Below are 17578 nucleotides of genomic sequence, written 5' to 3' on the forward strand. Positions count from 1 at the left end.
GTGTTAGTCCGCACAGACAACATGACAGCAATGTATTACATACAGAAGCAAGGAGGCACACACTCCCTGCAACTATCTCAACTAGCACAGGAAATATGGAGGTGGGCCATACCTCAAAACCTATTCCTTCTAGCCCAACATGTCCCAGGAGTACAAAATACTATAGCGGATCTGTTAAGTCGTCAAACACAACAGACCCATGAGTGGGAACTTCATATGCAAGTTCTTCAGCCATTCTTTCAGATGTGGGGACAACCTCAGATATACCTATTTGCCACCCACGAAAACGCAAAATGCCCAAGTTTCGCCGCCAGATATCCACACCCACTGTCCAAAGGCAATGCGATATGGATGAATTGGTCCAACAGATTTGCGTATGTTTTTCCACCTCTACCACTCATGCCACTAGTAGTACGCAAGCAACAGCAGCATTCTCTGACCCTCATCCTAGTTGCTCCAACGTGGGCCAGACAGCCGTGGTACACCACACTGCTACAACTGTCTGTAGTACCGCACCAAAAATGACACCTGTCTGCACCTCTTAACACAGAACCGTGGAGAGATCAGACACCCGGACCAGCTCAGCTCAACCTAGCGATCTGGCTCCTAAACTCCTAGAATGTAGATATCTGAACCTTCCTCCAGACAGCATGAATGTCATTAAAGAAGCTAGACGTCCTACCACTAGGGCATGTTATGCAGCCAAGTGGAAACTATTTGTTATATATTGTCATAACGATATTAATCCCTTGGATGTGGCCATTCAACACATTATAGGTTACTTACTGCATCTCCAAAGATGTAACTTAGCCTATACGTGTATTAGACTACATCTTGCTGCAATAGCAGCATATCTGCAAAACAGACAACATCTATCTCTATTCAGAGTGCCTGCCATTAAAGCCTTTATGGAAGCCTTAAAAGAATAATTCCTCCCAGAGTACCACCTTCACCTGTGTGGAATTTAAATGTTGTTCTCACACGGCTAATGGAGCCTCCCTTCGAACCCCTACACAAGTGAATTACAATTTTTAACCTGGAAGGTTGCGTTCTTAGTAGCTATTACTTCCCTGCGCAGAATTAGTGAACTACAAGCACTAACCAGTCAAGAACCTTTTTGCAAATGCATCAAAATAAGGTTGTTCTGCGTACCAATCCAAAATTCCTGCCTAAAGTAATTTCTGCATTCCATCTCAATCAATCTGTGGAACTGCCCGTTTTCTTCTCGCAACCACAGTCCGTAGCAGAAAGAGCTCTTCACACTTTAGATGTCAAAAGAGCATTGCTATATGTGGGTTTTGGCCCTTCTGGCAGGTCCACCCCTGAAGTTTTTGCTTGTTATATGTAACCTGGGGATGGTGATTTCCACTCTGAGTGTGTGTGCTGAGAGAGAGACCTGCCCTCCCATAGGAATGCATGGGGAATGTATATGTCCCTGGTAGTTCCTGATGCGTGGGGTATGCAGGGTCGAGTTTGGTATGTGCGAATTCGTGAGATTGAATGCTGCGCAATGGTATATGCGGCATGAGTGTGTCTAGTGTAGAAGTCCCACTTTTAGAAGTTGGCATATTTGTGTAATTCATGTCTGGCGTGTGATTGGCTGAGGCTGGCTGGTGAGCCTGGCTCCAAGAGTCTGGGAGGGTCTGCCCCGGTGGTGAATGGAGTGTTTAGCATGCTGATGGGAGGGGAGGAGTGAGCCCGGGCCTGCTTGTGGATTGACTGTCTGGTTGGGGGGGTCCTGAATGAGGCTGGGTTAACACTCCCCCCCCCCCCCCCCCCCCCCCCCCCCCGCAATGCTGGCGGTGCGTCTGGTGTCCATAGCCTGGCCAGTAAAAGGAATTCCTTATAACCAGCTCTAGCTGGTTCTCACCCGGCCTGCCCCTTTAGAAAAAAGAATCTCATGTATAAAAGTAGGCTGTGACCTCTTCTTTCTTCTTGTTCCTAACTTGAATCCACCAGGGGCCTGCTGCTGCTGGGGCTCAGGGTGAGGCTTGCCTCCCTGGGCCCTGCCCAGCTCCTGGACATCTGATGGCCTTTCCCTTCTAGGAGCTGCTGGGCTCCACCTGAGGTCCTGGACTCTTTCTGGATTTTGCTGCTTTCTTTGACCTCTAGCGCTTGGGAGCGCTTTATCCTGCTTATAGCGCTGGGAGCGCTGGTTCTGGCCCTCTAGCGCTTGGGAGCGCTTCATTCCTGTTACTAGCGCTGGGAGCGCTTTATTTGACAAGCCGGTGCCCACCCGGCATTTGCCCGTGCTCGGGACGGTCCCCCGAGCCCCCAGCGAGTGCCTACCTCGCTGACCCCCTTGTCCGCCATATTTACGAGAGTGCCTACCCCTCGCTATCCCCCCGAGTTCACCGCCGCTGGCCTGGGACCCTTCGTGATGTCTTTCCCGGGCCGCGCTGGGATTGGTGGCCGGCCCGGGATTTCCTGCTGACGTGTCCCCGAGCCGCGCCGTGATTGGCTGTCAGCCCGAGGAGCTGGAGAGACGGCCTGAGGAGAGCGAGAAGGCAGAGAGCGGCGGGAGCCTCCTCCGCGCCCCTGCTTCTCCCCGAGAGAACTGCCGAACCCCCCCCCCCCCCCGGGGCCCCCAGGAGCGAGAGGGGGCCCCAGAGAGCGTCGAGAGACCGGCGTGAGCAAAACCCGGTGAGTGCAGAGAGAGGGAGAGGAGGGGCGTCGGGGCACATTGCCGGTGCCCTCCCCTCCCCTCCAGCGCGAGCGCCCGGATGTCCAGAGGCCCGTGGGGCCCCACCTGATGACGAGTCCCCCCCGAGAGGGGCTCCACCGACGCGCAGCAGAGCCCGAGGGGCTCAGGGGGGGCAGTCTTGAATCGCGAGTCCCCCGAAAGGGACTCCACCACCCCCCCTGCTATTTATGGGCCCGAGAAGGCTCCAACGTGGCCCAGTTGTTTTTCGAGCCCCGAGGGGCTCCCCCTTTGTCCCTCGTCCCGCCGAGCCTGCGAGGCTCGGCCCCAGCCTCGTTCATTCCCGAGCCCGAGAGGCTCCCTCAGTGCACATCTGCTCCGAGCCTGCGAGGCTCCAACGTGTTGCCCACATCATCTACAGCTGCCCAGCACTTCGTGGGCAGCTGCCACGTGTAGGTTTATACTGACTACCTACAGCCTGTCCTAACATCGTGACTTTGGGCGTCCTAGCCCCAGAAAGGCCAGTTGGCCTGTTGAAAGTTATTGGCTAATGTTAATGTGATTCCTGAAGTTATTCTGTGGTGCACCTCTGAAGGTGCTTCAGTACGTTATGTGCTTTGTCATTCCTTCCTTCCTGAATATCATAGGTCTCATGTATGTGGCTTATGGTTATCGTGAGTCCTAATGCTAGTTCTATGAAGCCCCTGATTGTTATCTGTTCTAATGCCAGTTCTATCATGTGCATGTTCCTAGCAGTGGTCCCTTGGCCCTGCCCTGTACATAGTCCCTTGTAAATCCTGCCCGTGCCTCTGGCCCCTTGTAAAGTGCGTTTTCCTATGTGTCCTTTTTAATACAAAGACTATTTTTATATATACCTTGGTGGAGTTCCTTTTGTGGGGGGCCCTGGAGGTTGTTGCCGGTGGGTGCGTGCGCAAATACTTCACACATAGCCTCTGAGATAGGCCTTGCTGCTCGCGCTATGTTACCTAGAGGGTGAGCAGGGGTTGTCTTGGCGTGTGACCCCCTTGCCCTGACTTGGGAGTGGGGGTCTCTGACTGACTTTGGCGCAAGCCCTGGCCAGCCAGAACAACTTGAAGCACTCCTGAGGCGGAAAGCCGGGAGATTGAGCTCGTGATATTTTAAAATTGTGTCAATGTATTCTGTGTATTTTTAAAAGCACTTGCACTTCTTGAGCCCCTTCTAACCTGCCTACTGCTGGGAAGCACTTGCACAGCGGATTCTAGCGCTGATTACCGGTGGGGAACCGCGCTGCCGCCTTCGCGCGCTCGACCCTCAAGCCACGCCCACTTTGAGGCCACGCCCACTCCCCTGACCTATTTAGTCGCGCTTACTCACTAGCGCGCCTAACAACTTGATGCACTCCTGAGGCGGAAAGCCGGGAGATTGAGCTCGTGATATTTTAAAATTGTGTCACTGTATTCTGTGTATTTTTAAAAGCACTTTCACTTCTTGAGCCCCTTCTAACCTGCCTACTGCTGGGAAGCACTTGCACAGCGGATTCTAGCGCTGATTGCCGGTGGGGAACCGCGCTGCCGCCTTCGCGCGCTCGACCCTCAAGCCACGCCCACTTTGAGGCCACGCCCACTCCCCTGACCTATTTAGTCGCGCTGACTCACTAGCGCGCCTAACAACTTGAAGCACTCCTGAGGCGGAAAGCCGGGAGATTGAGCTTGTGATATTTTAAAATTGTGTCACTGTATTCTGTGTATTTTTAAAAGCACTTGCACTTCTTGAGCCCCTTCTAACCTGCCTTCTGCTGGGAAGCACTTGCACAGCGGATTCTAGCGCTGATTGTCATTGGGGAACCGCGCTGCCGCCTTCGCGCGCTCGACCCTCAAGCCACGCCCACTTTGAGGCCACGCCCACTCCCCTGACCTATTTAGTCGCGCTGACTCACTAGCGCGCCTAACAACTTGAAGCACTCCTGAGGCGGAAAGCCGGGAGATTGAGCTTGTGATATTTTAAAATTGTGTCACTGTATTCTGTGTATTTTTAAAAGCACTTGCACTTCTTGAGCCCCTTCTAACCTGCCTTCTGCTGGGAAGCACTTGCACAGCGGATTCTAGCGCTGATTGTCATTGGGGAACCGCGCTGCCGCCTTCGCGCGCTCGACCCTCAAGCCACGCCCACTTTGAGGCCACGCCCACTCCCCTGACCTATTTAGTCGCGCTGACTCACTAGCGCGCCTAACAACTTGAAGCACTCCTGAGGCGGAAAGCCGGGAGATTGAGCTTGTGATATTTTAAAATTGTGTCACTGTATTCTGTGTATTTTTAAAAGCACTTGCACTTCTTGAGCCCCTTCTAACCTGCCTACTGCTGGGAAGCACTTGCACAGCGGATTCTAGCGCTGATTGCCGGTGGGGAACCGCGCTGCCGCCTTCGCGCGCTCGACCCTCAAGCCACGCCCACCTTGAGGCCACGCCCTCCGCCACTATATCAGTGAACCCTCCCCGGACGCGCAGCGGGCGCGCCGTCATCGCTCCGAAGTCGAGCCTAAGTCAAGCCCGTCTGCGCCCGTCCGCGATCGTACGCGGTCCAGGGTCACACCCCATGCTCCGCTAGATGACCACATACGGTGGAGCAAGCAGGAATTACTGAACTCACGCCGCAATATCGATGAGTCCTGCAAGCATAATTTATGCGTGGAAGATAACATGGGCTGCGAACACTGTCACTTCTCCTATGACCTTGGTAAGAATACAATTAGTATGGGCTATACTTTACACTGCGGACTGCTTAATGTACGATCGTTAAGAAAACACAGGTTAGACCTATATGATCTACTCACTGAGAAGCAATGGGATCTTGTGTTCCTAACAGAGACATGGTTAGATAATGAGTCCACACCTGATGCCCTTGAGGCACTTCCAGTAGGGTATACAATACATAGACAGGACAGACCCATAGGTAGAGGAGGGGGCATCGCAATTATAGCTCGAGAAAGCTTGCGATGCCAACTAGACAGTTCTCCCATCCTGGACAGTGAGGCAGGGAGCTTCACTGTTAAAGTGAACAATAACTATACGTTAAAGGGCATGCTAATTTACAGACCCCCAGGCCCTATAGCCAGGTTCGAGGAGAGTCTGGTTGAAGGCATTATGGAGACCGTACTGTGCAGAGATAAGTTTCTGGTACTTGGTGACCTTAATTTACATCATACATAATCCCTCCGACAGCGTTAGTAAGAATTTTAGTCAGGCATTAAGAGCCCTCCAACTGAATCAAATTGTTAGTGGTCCTACCCATCAGTTGGGTCATCTGTTGGATCCCATATTTGTCAATTGGGGGGGAAGTAGAAGCAATGACCCCTATACCCATTCCCTGGTCGGACCATTATCTAGTCCCTTTTACCATACGAATTCCCGGAAGTAGACCCCCGCAGCCAACAGTCTTGTATCACCTCAAGCGGAAATGGGCTACTTTCTCCCAGTCTAAATTCTGCGAAGCATTGACTAAAGGGGGGAGCCCCGGAGGGGATGATGCTGATACAGCCAATGCTAACCTCTGCATACGCATTAATGAGGCACTAGACTGCACAGCTCCTCTTCTAAAAGCCAAATCTGGGGGCCGTGCAAAAAAAAAAACTGCCCCATGGTTCAACGATGAACTAAGAGTCCTGAAAACCGCACTGAAGAGAACCGAAAGAGAATGGCGCAAGACTTTCTCTAAAGAAACTAGAATCACCTACTTGACTGAGAGGCGATTTTACCATGGCCTAATCAGAAAGTCTAAAACAGCATATTATACGTCCAGAATCAGTGAAGCTGGTAACTCGGCGAAAGAGCTGTTTTCGCTCTACAAAACTCTTTCGAGCGGAAAATCAGCCACTGTCCCTGACGACTGTTCGCCAGAATTGTGTGATAAAATCGAAGACTTTTTTGCAGAAAAAATAACCAAAATCTACTCAGCATTCCCAACGCAACCCATAACCGGGGCAGAATTTGTTGAAAGCCCAAGGGAATGGGGTGATAAACATAGACTGACCAACTTTGTTACCCCGCCCCCGGAAGATCTTCTAAAAATCTGTAGATCGGTGAAGTCTGGCTCTCCACGAGACCCTACCACACCCAAACGCCTGACAGACAGTCTGGAGGCACTGGAACCCTACATCAGACATCTACTAGATGTGTCTTTTAGCACCATGACAGTACCTAGAGATTGGAAAAAGGCGGTAGTTCTACCTCTAAGGAAGAAACCAACTATCAGTTTTGAGAAACTAGAGAACCACCGTCCAATCTCACTCCTTCCCTATCTGGCCAAAGTAGCTGAAAAAACGGTCAATATGCAATTGATGGACTTCGTGGAAAAGGCCGCCTTATTACACGACACTCAATTCGGCTTCCGTCCCCGCCATTCAACGGAGTCTGCACTCCTAACAGCGGTGGAGACCCTACGTCAGGTGGCGGATGAGGGTCATACCATGGCCCTCATCCTATTGGACCTGAGTGCAGCATTCGACACTGTAGCGCACGTCAACTTGCTGCAGTGTCTGAATAATGGAGGAATATCCGAAGCTGCACTCCAATGGTTACAATCCTTCCTGACTGGGAGAAGCTTTCAAGTCCGCCAGGGTGACTACTACTCTAGAGACATAGGTTTGGGACTGGGCGTTCCCCAGGGTTCGTCCCTGAGCCCAACCTTGTTTAATCTCTATGTCTCTCCAGTGGCTTCGATTGCCGTGAGTCATGGATTGAACATTGTGTCATACGCCGATGACACGCAGCTGGGTATCTCCCTCTCGCGTGCACCCGGTCTTGCGATGGACAGTTTCAGGGCTTGCATGCAAGATCTTGCAACCTGGATGTCCACCAACTGCCTTAAATTAAACGGCAACAAGACCGAGGTGCTCGTTGTGGGGGGGAGTCCATCTGCTTGGTCATCGGCGTGGTGGCCTCCATGCCTGGGTGAGGCTCCCATACCCCGCCAGGGAGTCAAAAACCTTGGCGTATGGCTCGATGTTGACCTGTCTTTTGGACCCCAAATAGACCGAGTGGCGGGTGTCTGCTTTAGCGTTTTAAAAACTCTACGGAAGGTCCTTGACCTCCTTCCTATGTCCGCACGGAGAACACTGGTACATGCCCTTGTGACATCACGCCTAGACTACGGCAACCTATTGTACCTGGGAGCCACCTGTAAGGCTATAAATCGCCTCCAGGTATTACAGAATGCGGCAGCCCGTCTCATCCTAAAAATCCCTAAAAGATCGGACACCAAGGCCGCTCTTAAAACCCTCCATTGGCTGCCAGTAAAAAGCAGAGTGGAATTCAAAGCCCTCTGTACCTGTCACCGCATCCTTGCTAGGAAAACACCAATTCCACTTCAGAACCTAGTGACCAGGTATACACCATCACGCGCCCTGCGCTCCTCACATGGAGGCCTACTTAAGGTTCCTAGGGTTAAAAGGGCCCGCATGGGCGGACGCTCCTTACGCCATCTGGCAGCGAAAAGCTGGAATTCCCTGCCTCTTTATCTCCGCCTAGACCCATCTGAATCCAGCTTCCGGAAGAACTTAAAAACATACCTGTTTTCCAGATAATTGGGCTCACTCCTTAACACTGTCCAGAGTTCTTCAGTTGTAGCGCGGGGACACGCTTCTGCGTAACCAAGCGCTTTATAAGCTACCCTTAATAATAATAATAAAGGGATCCCATTTCCAACACTATACTACATAGAAAGAACACAACCCTTTCTTAAGACAAAACAACTTTTTGTGTCTTTCTCACCACCACACAAGGGCAATCCCATTTCAAAATCTGGAATAGCTAGATGGATTGTCAAATGCATACAGATAGATTTGCTACCACAAAGCTAAACATATGCTATCTGTACCTCCTAAAGCCCACTCTACCAGAAAGATAGGGGCTTCAATGGCATTTTTAGGGAACATTCCCCTAGATGACATCTGCAGAGCAGCCACATGGGCTACACCGCACACATTCACAAAACACTATTGTGTAGATGTGCAAAAAAAACAACAAGCTAATGTGGGCCAGGCTGTTCTCAAAACATTATTACAAACTACTGCAACAGATAGGGGTGGTCTCCCCTAAGAGTGGGTACTGCTATATAATCTATGCATAGTGTACAATCTGCAGCTCCTATGCCTCGAACGGAAAATGCTCCTTACCAGTATGCATCTGTTCTTGGCATGTAGAGCTGCCTCTCCGGCTACCCTTATCTTTTCCAGTATTATCTTAATTAGATAAAAATTACACGGGCATCCTTCCTGTACTTGCAAAGCTCCATCATTTCCCTAATGGCGAAAAACAATCTGGGGATGGAGCCGATGCCCATGCGCAATGTGGTCTTAAGGAGGAGTCGCCTATCTCTTGACTTCCAAAGAACTTTTCAGGACAACAGCAAACTGTAAACATCTGGGCCCAACACAAGGTGGCGATCTATGCATAGTGTACAACTCTGCAGCTCTACATGCCAAGAACAGATGCATACTGATAAGTAGCATTTTCCTTTACAGTGATGCCACTGACCATGTCGTGAGTGATGTAATATGTGACGTCATCAGCAGTGCATTGCGGGCGCGCAAGTTATAGTTAGCGCAACTAACTATAACTGGCGAATTTCTCGTGTTTTATACCAGGCAAATGTCCAACTAACTATAACGTCCCAGAAACCTATGGTTTTTTCAGTGAATTTCTAAGGTTTTTTAAATGCTAATTCCGAACTATAACATCGGTAAAATCTAGTTTTTTTTTTTAGTGTATGTATATATGTGTGTGTGTGTGTGTGTGTGTGTGTGGGTGTATATATATATATATATATACTGTATTGTCTACTCTGAGTAAAATGGAGGTGAGAATGTTTAACTAAGCAGATGATATGCAAATCCCTTTGCTGTCAACAGGATGCATAATTTTTAAAACCCTTTATGGATACAGTCCTGAGTTCATCTGCAGAATTCAAAAGTACACACCTTCACGTGATTTGAGGTCATCATATCGCAATATCCTGGTTATTCCCCTTTTTAGGAAGAAGAGATTAAGAGGCTCCAGATTATTTTTATTTGCCCCCACACCCCTCCAGCTCGCTCTGGAACTCTTTCCCCCTTAATATCAGACTGTCCGTCTGTTATTCTAAATTTAGAATACTTCTAAAAACATGTCACTTTACAAAAGCATGAGACTCTGAGCTGCAGATTATGTTCCTGTACTCGGCGCCAAGAAATAGGACAGTGAACGTGTGCTATACGAAGGTTTTTAACATAACAATAACATGGATGTAGTTGTATTAAGCTTCAGTGTTTTGAGTTCAGACTAGTAAAATGGGTTCTTGAGGTAGTATTTGGTAGCCCCAAATTTTTATACAGACACTCACCTACCAAATGAATCTGTTCATGTAATTCAGTAGTATTCCTGATGCCTCTGAAGTTTGTCTTTTTCATTGTTGACTGTTTGACTCCTGTTTTTGTCCCTCAGATTCACTCACACACAGTGCGAAGGCACCCTGGATCGGCTAGCAGTTGATTATTCTTGTCCCGCTTGCAGAGCACTTCAGAATGCAGTCAGTAACATGACTACAACACAGGAACATTTGGAATTAAAAGCCAAACCACTAGGTAAGTATTGCATTTTATAGAGGCATCTAGGATTAAATGAGAAAGTTCCTAAAAAAGCAGAGGGGCTTGTTACTAGACTTTGTCTGAACACACGGGTTAATTTCGGGGATGTTGGGAGAGTCCAGAAACTGCACTGCTATGTGTAGCTCTTAATCAGGGCTGGCAATATGGCCCTTGGAGGAATAATCATCTATAACTTTAGGTTTGATGTAGTGGAAAAAAAACGAAGTTGGGATTTGAGGATGATTCTGACAACCTAATCTTCAACATATCTGCTCTGGTCTAGTCACAAACAGCACATATCTTGTTTATTTTAGGGTAAATTTGTATCTAAAAACATTTATTTGATTTATTTTTTAATGCATTTCTAGATTTAGTTGAGTAGACAGCAGTGCTTCAGCTAGTGCTTTTTCTCCCACCTCATTTCAGGAGATCTGTGACTCCTGCCACTGTGCAACCTTGTAAGTCCACTGGGTAGTTCATACGAGTTTCTTCAGGCTGACAGTTGTAGGAAAAAGGGACCACACTTTGCTCCGGTTGGAAGGAAAGAGAAGAGTAGAACAATTGTGAAGTTTATTGGACTCCTGAGAACTGGAGGTGGTTTCACACTTTTCTTAGAAAAATGAGTCATTCGTTCAGTACCTGGAAAAAGACTTGTTCTACAGCTTCATTAAGTTAATGTAGGAAAGTGCCCCTTTTTGCATGGTTACCTCCCTAACTTTATGCCAGATACCTGATGCCAACTTGCGTAAGTGTGCCCTGGGTCCCTCCGAATCTGGTTCCCAGGGCCTGTGTTCATTCCTAAAACTGTAACTTTGTCTCCACAATTGGCACACCTCTGGGCCACCTGTATGTCCCTTGTAAAAGGTACACCTGGTACCAAGGGGCCTTGTGAATGTAAAGTAACAGGGACCCCCTGAATCCAAAATGGAGTTCCTAAGACAGGGTAAAATAAAACTTCCTAGGCAACGGATACCTGTCGAAGATCAGGCTAAATAAACAAAAGAGCCTCAATATAGTGACACACAATACAGACGTTTTATAAAAAAAAATATGTATGTATTTATTGCAAATTATAAAAAAGTACATATTAATCTTTCAGTCACATTAAAAACAAAAACTGTAAACACAACCTGTATAATCTGGTCACTGTGTTAATTTAAAAACATTCTTTTTATCAGGAATAACAGTTGTTATACATATAAGGGTAATCAACAAGTGAAGGTGGTAACTGTTTACAGTTTTTGTTTTTAATGTGATTGAAAGATTAATATGTACTTTTTTTATAATTTGCAATAAATACATACATATATTTTTTATGTAATCGTCTGTATTGTGTGTCACTATATTGCGGCTCTTCTTTTGTTTATTTAGACTGATCTTCGACAGGTATCCGTTGCCTAGGAAGTTTTATTGTATTTACCAAGGAGCCTTGTGACCAGAGAGGGCCTCCTTGGCTGCAGCATGTATTATTCCACCCTCTGAGATGCCTCGCCAGAACACCTACACATTACCACTGCAGGCTTCGTGTTCTGGAGTAAACCGCAAACCCATCCCTGAGTTATGAAAGATCCAGGAAACCTCATTTTCTTGGATACAGAGTGCCTAAAACAGTCAGGCCCGTACATCAAATCTTAATAAATTATTATATTCAAGTGAATCAATTTCATACACAACTTATGAGGGTTCAAACAATAAATATGTGTTTCAATAAATGTTCTGTACAAGAATTCATTTAACATGAAAGCAGACAGCTGTGTCTTAAATCAATCCATTTCATTCCCAATGCATTGTGTGTCCGAAACCCTTCTTCAGGGGGCATTGCAAAAATATTATATATGTATATGTGTGTGTGTGTGTGTGTGTGTGTATATATGTATTTCCATATTCCTCTAATCATATTGAAAAACATTATCTCAAACCTTTTATATACTCCAAAAAAAAAAACTGTGGCATTCAAAGAAACATCACGTATTACATTAACAGACCCTTTGGGTGATTTAGAAGAACCAACATCAACAGCACCTCCACTACTAAGCTCTAGCCAAAAGGTTGTATGGCCGATATGAAGATAAAGTGGCCATTGATCAACAAAGTATGTCATGCAAATGTGTCACTCCTGGAGAAACCAACTGAGTGTCCCTAAACCCACAGGTGAACCAGAAAATCAGTACACAAAAGAAAGCTGCTGCGTGATGATTCCAAGCAACAAAAGGAATCGCCATTCGGATAACCAACGCGTTCAAATGCGTTCATGCACTGCAAAAAAACAAGTTTATGATTTTCAATAAAGAGCGGTGTGATTAGACATGAAGGTTAATACATATATGTTTAATATATGCCCCCATACCTCGAAATAATTGTTGCTTGCACCCTCTTGTGAGAAAGTGCCCTCTTTCTGCATGGTTGCCCCCACTTTTTGCTGAATTGCTGATGTGCTTTGACTGAGTGTGCCCTGGGCTCCTGCTAACCAGGTACCCAGGGCCTATGTTCTTTCCCTAAAACTGCATAAAAACCTAAACCCAATTGGCATCTCTGGCCACAGGTTAGACCCTGGTAAATGATACCACAGGTACCCAAGGCACTGTGACCAGAGCAGGCTTTTAAAGGCTGCAGCACTTATTGTGCCACCCTTAGAGGTCCTGTACCTTCACACTCACACTGCTTTTGCAGGATGCGTGTTTTGGTGCAGAACAAAGTGAAGATTCGAAATGGCACACATCCCTGTGTGCCATGCCTACAACCCAGTGCCCTTGCATAGATCAGTCACCCATCTAGCTGGGTGCTCTATACCGTTTGGTAGGGTACAGGTGCAAGAGCCCTGTACCCCTACAGTGTCTTGTTCCATTCTTAGACCTTGTAAGTGCAGTGCTGCCATTAATAATAAATGGTGCTGGGAGTTTGTTATGAACTCCACAGCACCATAATGGCTACACTGAAAACGGAGAAGTTTGGTATCAAACTTCTCAGCAAATTAAGCAAACCCACTGATACCAGTGTGGAATCTAATGAAAAAATGCACATAGAGGGCATCTTAGACGCTCCCTGAAAACTAACCTACCACTAGTGTCCAGTCTGAGGGGCTGCTTTCAGCTGCCTTCACCAGACCGGTTTCTGGACCCCTGGGTCGAGAGCCTGCTGCTCTCAGGAGCCTGACTCAATGCACATCCTAGGACGAGGTGCCAAGCCTCCCCCCTCCAGGATGGGCAGGGTCCACGGAGGGGAAGCTTCAAAGCCTTGCCGCCTTTCTGAGCTTCCCCAGGCCACTTGCTGCTTTTAGCAACTGGTCCCCACTGGTTCTCAACCCACCTCTGTCAACTACACCCCTCAGGTGGGGGATGCAAGGTGAAGGAAGACTGTCCCCGCCATCTTGTACATGGGGGGACTCGGCCAACCAGGGAAAGGCTTATGCCCCCTCCCACTGGAGGGAGGCATAAAAGGGGGTGTACCCACCCCAGGAAAGGGACCCATTGGTCCCAACCTTTTACCTGCCTGTAACACCCCTAAAACTAGTATTTAGGGGTATCCCTGAACCTTGCTTCCTCGGACAAGAACCTGCAACAAGAAAACTACCAAACAGCCGTGCCGAAACTAACAAGAGAAAGACACCCACTGACTTGGCCCTAGCCCTACCGACCTGTTTCCACCTCGAACCTGCTCCTGCGAAATTCTGGTGTGTCCTGCAGCCTGCAACCTCGAAAACCCCAGAGAACCTGCCGGACTTCAACCACAAAGACTGTGTCTCCTGTGAACACCGGATTTCTTCATCAACAACCTCTGGCCTCGGTCTGAAACTGCAAATTCGCACCACTCCGTACTCTGCATCTACGGCCGGAGCTTAAGTGGGCAAACACCACAAGGAGGCCCCCCGGCGATCATGACCCGATATACGGTGACCCCTTATCTGCCTCCAGCCGACTCCTGCAGACTCAAACAGGAAGGTCCCCCCAACCGCGACCAGGAGCTGATAAGAAGATCCGACGCTTAAAGTCACCCCTGCACCAGATGCCCCATGGCCTTAGGTGGCCCAACCGACGGTGCCTAACCAACCCCCAACATCCCAACTTACCTCTCTAAGTGGTGGTTGCACCCAGAAGCCCTTCGTCCCCGAGCCTGCTGTATTAGTAAACCGGAGATTCCCCATTGAAAGTTACAGGGCACCTGACGACAAAACAGCACTCTGCACCTGGCCGCCCCAGTGCCGCTGAGGGTGCATCTTTTGTGCTGGCCTAAACCCCCATTTGCCCTGAGCTTTCGTCCAGGAGCTTTGGTCCCATAACCCAGGTGGCCTGCTCATCAGCAGCCACCAACCGGAGGCCCCCTATCCCTGACGACAAAAGAGCACTCTGCACCCGGCCGCCCCAGTGCCGCTGAGGGTGCATCTTTTGTGTTGGCCTAAACCCCCATTTGCCCTGAACTTACGTCCAGGAGCTTTGCTCCCATAACCCAGGTGACCTGCTAGTCGGCAGCCACCAACCAGAGGCCCCCCTAACCCCCATTGTATAACTTAGGGCCTCAGCACTCTGCACCCAGCCGCCCTAGTACCGCTGAGGGTGTAACAAGAGTGCATCCTTGACCCTTGGTGATCCCTGAGTCTAACCCCAGATTACCAACTCCCACAACAAAGTACTTACCTTTGAACCGTTAACACTATGTTCGAGGCATATGAGCTGCAGATTGTACACTTAGCATTAGATCGCCACCTGGTGTTGGGCTCGGATGATTGCATGTTGTTGTCGTCTTGGAAGAAGATTTTGTAGTCACAAGATAGGTGACTCCTCCCTTGGACGATAGTGCGCATGGGCATCGGCTCCATCCTTAGATTGTTTTTTTCTGCCACTGGGTTCGGATGCAACTTTTCCGCTCCGGTTCGAAAACCTACTTTTCAAAGACTCCAACGCGCAGAACTTTCTGAAAACAGACTTTAACTTCAATATACATAGACTTGACCTCATAACTTCGATTCCGGTCGTCGACGGGGGCCGTTGGGCCTACCCATGTGGTGAGGCCTACACCTCATGGAAAGGACACCATTCAAAAAATGCCCTGGGGGGGTTGAGCAAAATGTCCACACAGCGACCATCACGAGGTGTGTAACCTGTGTTTATCACCTGAACACGAGTCGAGCTGCACAACTTGTGCGTCATTTCGATCCAAGAAGACCATTCGAGATCGGAGGGCCCGTCGACACGACATGCAGAGATCAGCTCTGGAACCGGTGGATATCTTCGACGAAGGTCCATGTGTCCCGGAGGAAGATTCCGTTGATCTCCAGATCGTATCAGAGGCAGATGACTCCTATGAATCCATACCATCAGGTCAACGTGTGAGTACGACTGCCCCTACCCCAGCCCCAACACCTAAACCAAAGGCTAAGGTCAAAACTCCGCCTTCGGGGCCCAGTCGAGACCGAGACATTGCTTTGAAAGCCCCGCTATAGAGCCAGGCGCCAAAGAAATTATTAAAGCCTTCAGTTCGCTCCATACATAGCAAACCGCACGTGCCGATACTACCAGCTCCCTCGGCATCGAAACCGAAAGAAGTCCTGGTTCCGAAAAACACTCAAACCGTCGACTCCTAAAGACAAGACTGCACGAAAACCAATGAAGCCTGCTTTCACCCGAAAATCTTCGATGCCGAAACACACAACTTTTTTCCGATGCCTCCAAGCCCTCGAACGAGGGCTCGACTCCGAAAACAATACATTTGGTGCCGAAAAGTACTCCACAGGACTATACAACAACTTAAAGACGCAGAAACCAGGCCCGGAGCCGAAAAAATCGGCACCGCAGGCAATTTCTCAAGAAGATCTTTTTAGACCTGATCCTTTGCAAAAGAGGATATACCTAGACCCAGAAACAGGACCTGTTTCCACCACACCACACAAAGAGTAAGTCCGATACAGCACCTACACCTCCAGTTCCTGTCAAGAAGGACTCTGCCACATCTCCTATGCACCCTCCTTCTCCTGTATCTTCTCCTGCTCTCCCTTTAAACATTTCACCTCAAAATTCTCCTCTTTGTTCTCCACAACATACGCCTCAAAATGCTGAGGATGATCAGACCCAGATGACCCTTTTCCCTACCCAACCGGTTCACCAGACTGGGAGTATCCAAACCCACAGGATATGCCAGATATTCCTGACCCACATATATATGTCAAGTCAAGTCAAGAAATTTACTCCAGTATTGGAACTTTCATAGATTCCCATTGCTTGTATCATTCCCCGTCGTCGGAATGGGAGCCTCGGTAATAATATATATATATATATACCTAGGTAAATACACCCTAATAGGTGTCAAAAAGTAAAAAATTAGGCCTAGGCCTCATTATCTTTTGTAGCCTATTGGTGTCATTATGTAAAAAGACCCAAAGTCCCCTTAGCAACCAATCAGATCAGCCTCACCCTGTAGAACCTTCCTGAGAAAGCTCAGAGCCTCAGATTTTCTACCGCATCGTTGGTGACAGGGAGTCTCCTTAGAGCTCTGCTCTAACTTCAACTTGAGGTACTGTTTAAACAGTTTTTCTGGAAGGATTTCTTTCAGCTTTGTCATGGCTGATAAGGAAAAGAAGAGCCTTTTCAGGTCTTGTGCCACTTGTGGCAAAAAACGACTTTATGCTGAAGATCAACATAGTGATTGTATATACTGTCTATACCCAGACCATAAGGTTGAGGGGTGTAGTATATGCAGGAGAATGTCAGTGAAAACCCTCCGTGATCGTGAAGGAAGGCTGCTTCTGTGGCTAAGGAAGTTGGAAAGGAGGGAAGTAGTGGTTTCTGGTGATGAGGAAGATGCCAGATCATCATCTTCAAAGACGTCGTTGAAGAGGGGTGGATCATCTGTGGAGATTTCAACTGAACCCCCCTCAAAGGCTATGCGTGGGACCTCTGATAGGTCTGGCAAGCCAGGGCCTAACGAATCTCCTCACGTGAGTGTAAAGGAGAGGGAAAGGCAAGCACTGCAGGTGCAAAAGGCTAAACTGGATGAGAGCTCGGCTGGGCCTTCCCACCAGGAAAAAGTAGCCAAGTCCGTCAAAAAACCGACTGTAGAGGCCTCTACAGGGGTCAAGAAGGACTCTAAAGCATCTGAGGTGATTATTTCTCCTCAGTCGTCGACGAGCCATCCAGCGACGACGAGGACGACGAGAGCGTCAACGAGGACTTCGACGTCGATTCCGTCGACGAAGACTGGATCGACGACAGCGTCGACGACGATAACCACGTCGACGGTTACCACCTCGTCGACTAAGACCATGCCGTCGACGATGACAATCTCGACGGCGACGATCCCGTCGACGACGAGCCCGTCGACGATGACAGTTCCGTCGACTATCCCGTC

The 17578-nt window shown here is 48.6% G+C and overlaps 1 protein-coding gene across 4 annotated transcripts in view; it reads left to right on the plus strand.

Annotated features, from left to right (window-relative positions):
- Positions 1-17578, plus strand: part of KMT2D (lysine methyltransferase 2D) — a 1692256-nt gene that overhangs the window by 467338 nt on the left and 1207340 nt on the right. For all 4 annotated transcript variants that reach the window (XM_086963706.1, XM_086963708.1, XM_086963710.1 and 1 more), the window contains exon 10: positions 10098-10237. In XM_086963706.1, coding sequence (XP_086819832.1) covers positions 10098-10237 — 140 coding nt within the window. The remainder of the gene's footprint in view (positions 1-10097; positions 10238-17578) is intronic.

This window comes from Lissotriton vulgaris, chromosome 1_1 (genome assembly GCF_964263255.1).
Source record: "Lissotriton vulgaris chromosome 1_1, aLisVul1.2, whole genome shotgun sequence".
NCBI classification, from domain to species: domain Eukaryota; kingdom Metazoa; phylum Chordata; class Amphibia; order Caudata; family Salamandridae; genus Lissotriton; species Lissotriton vulgaris.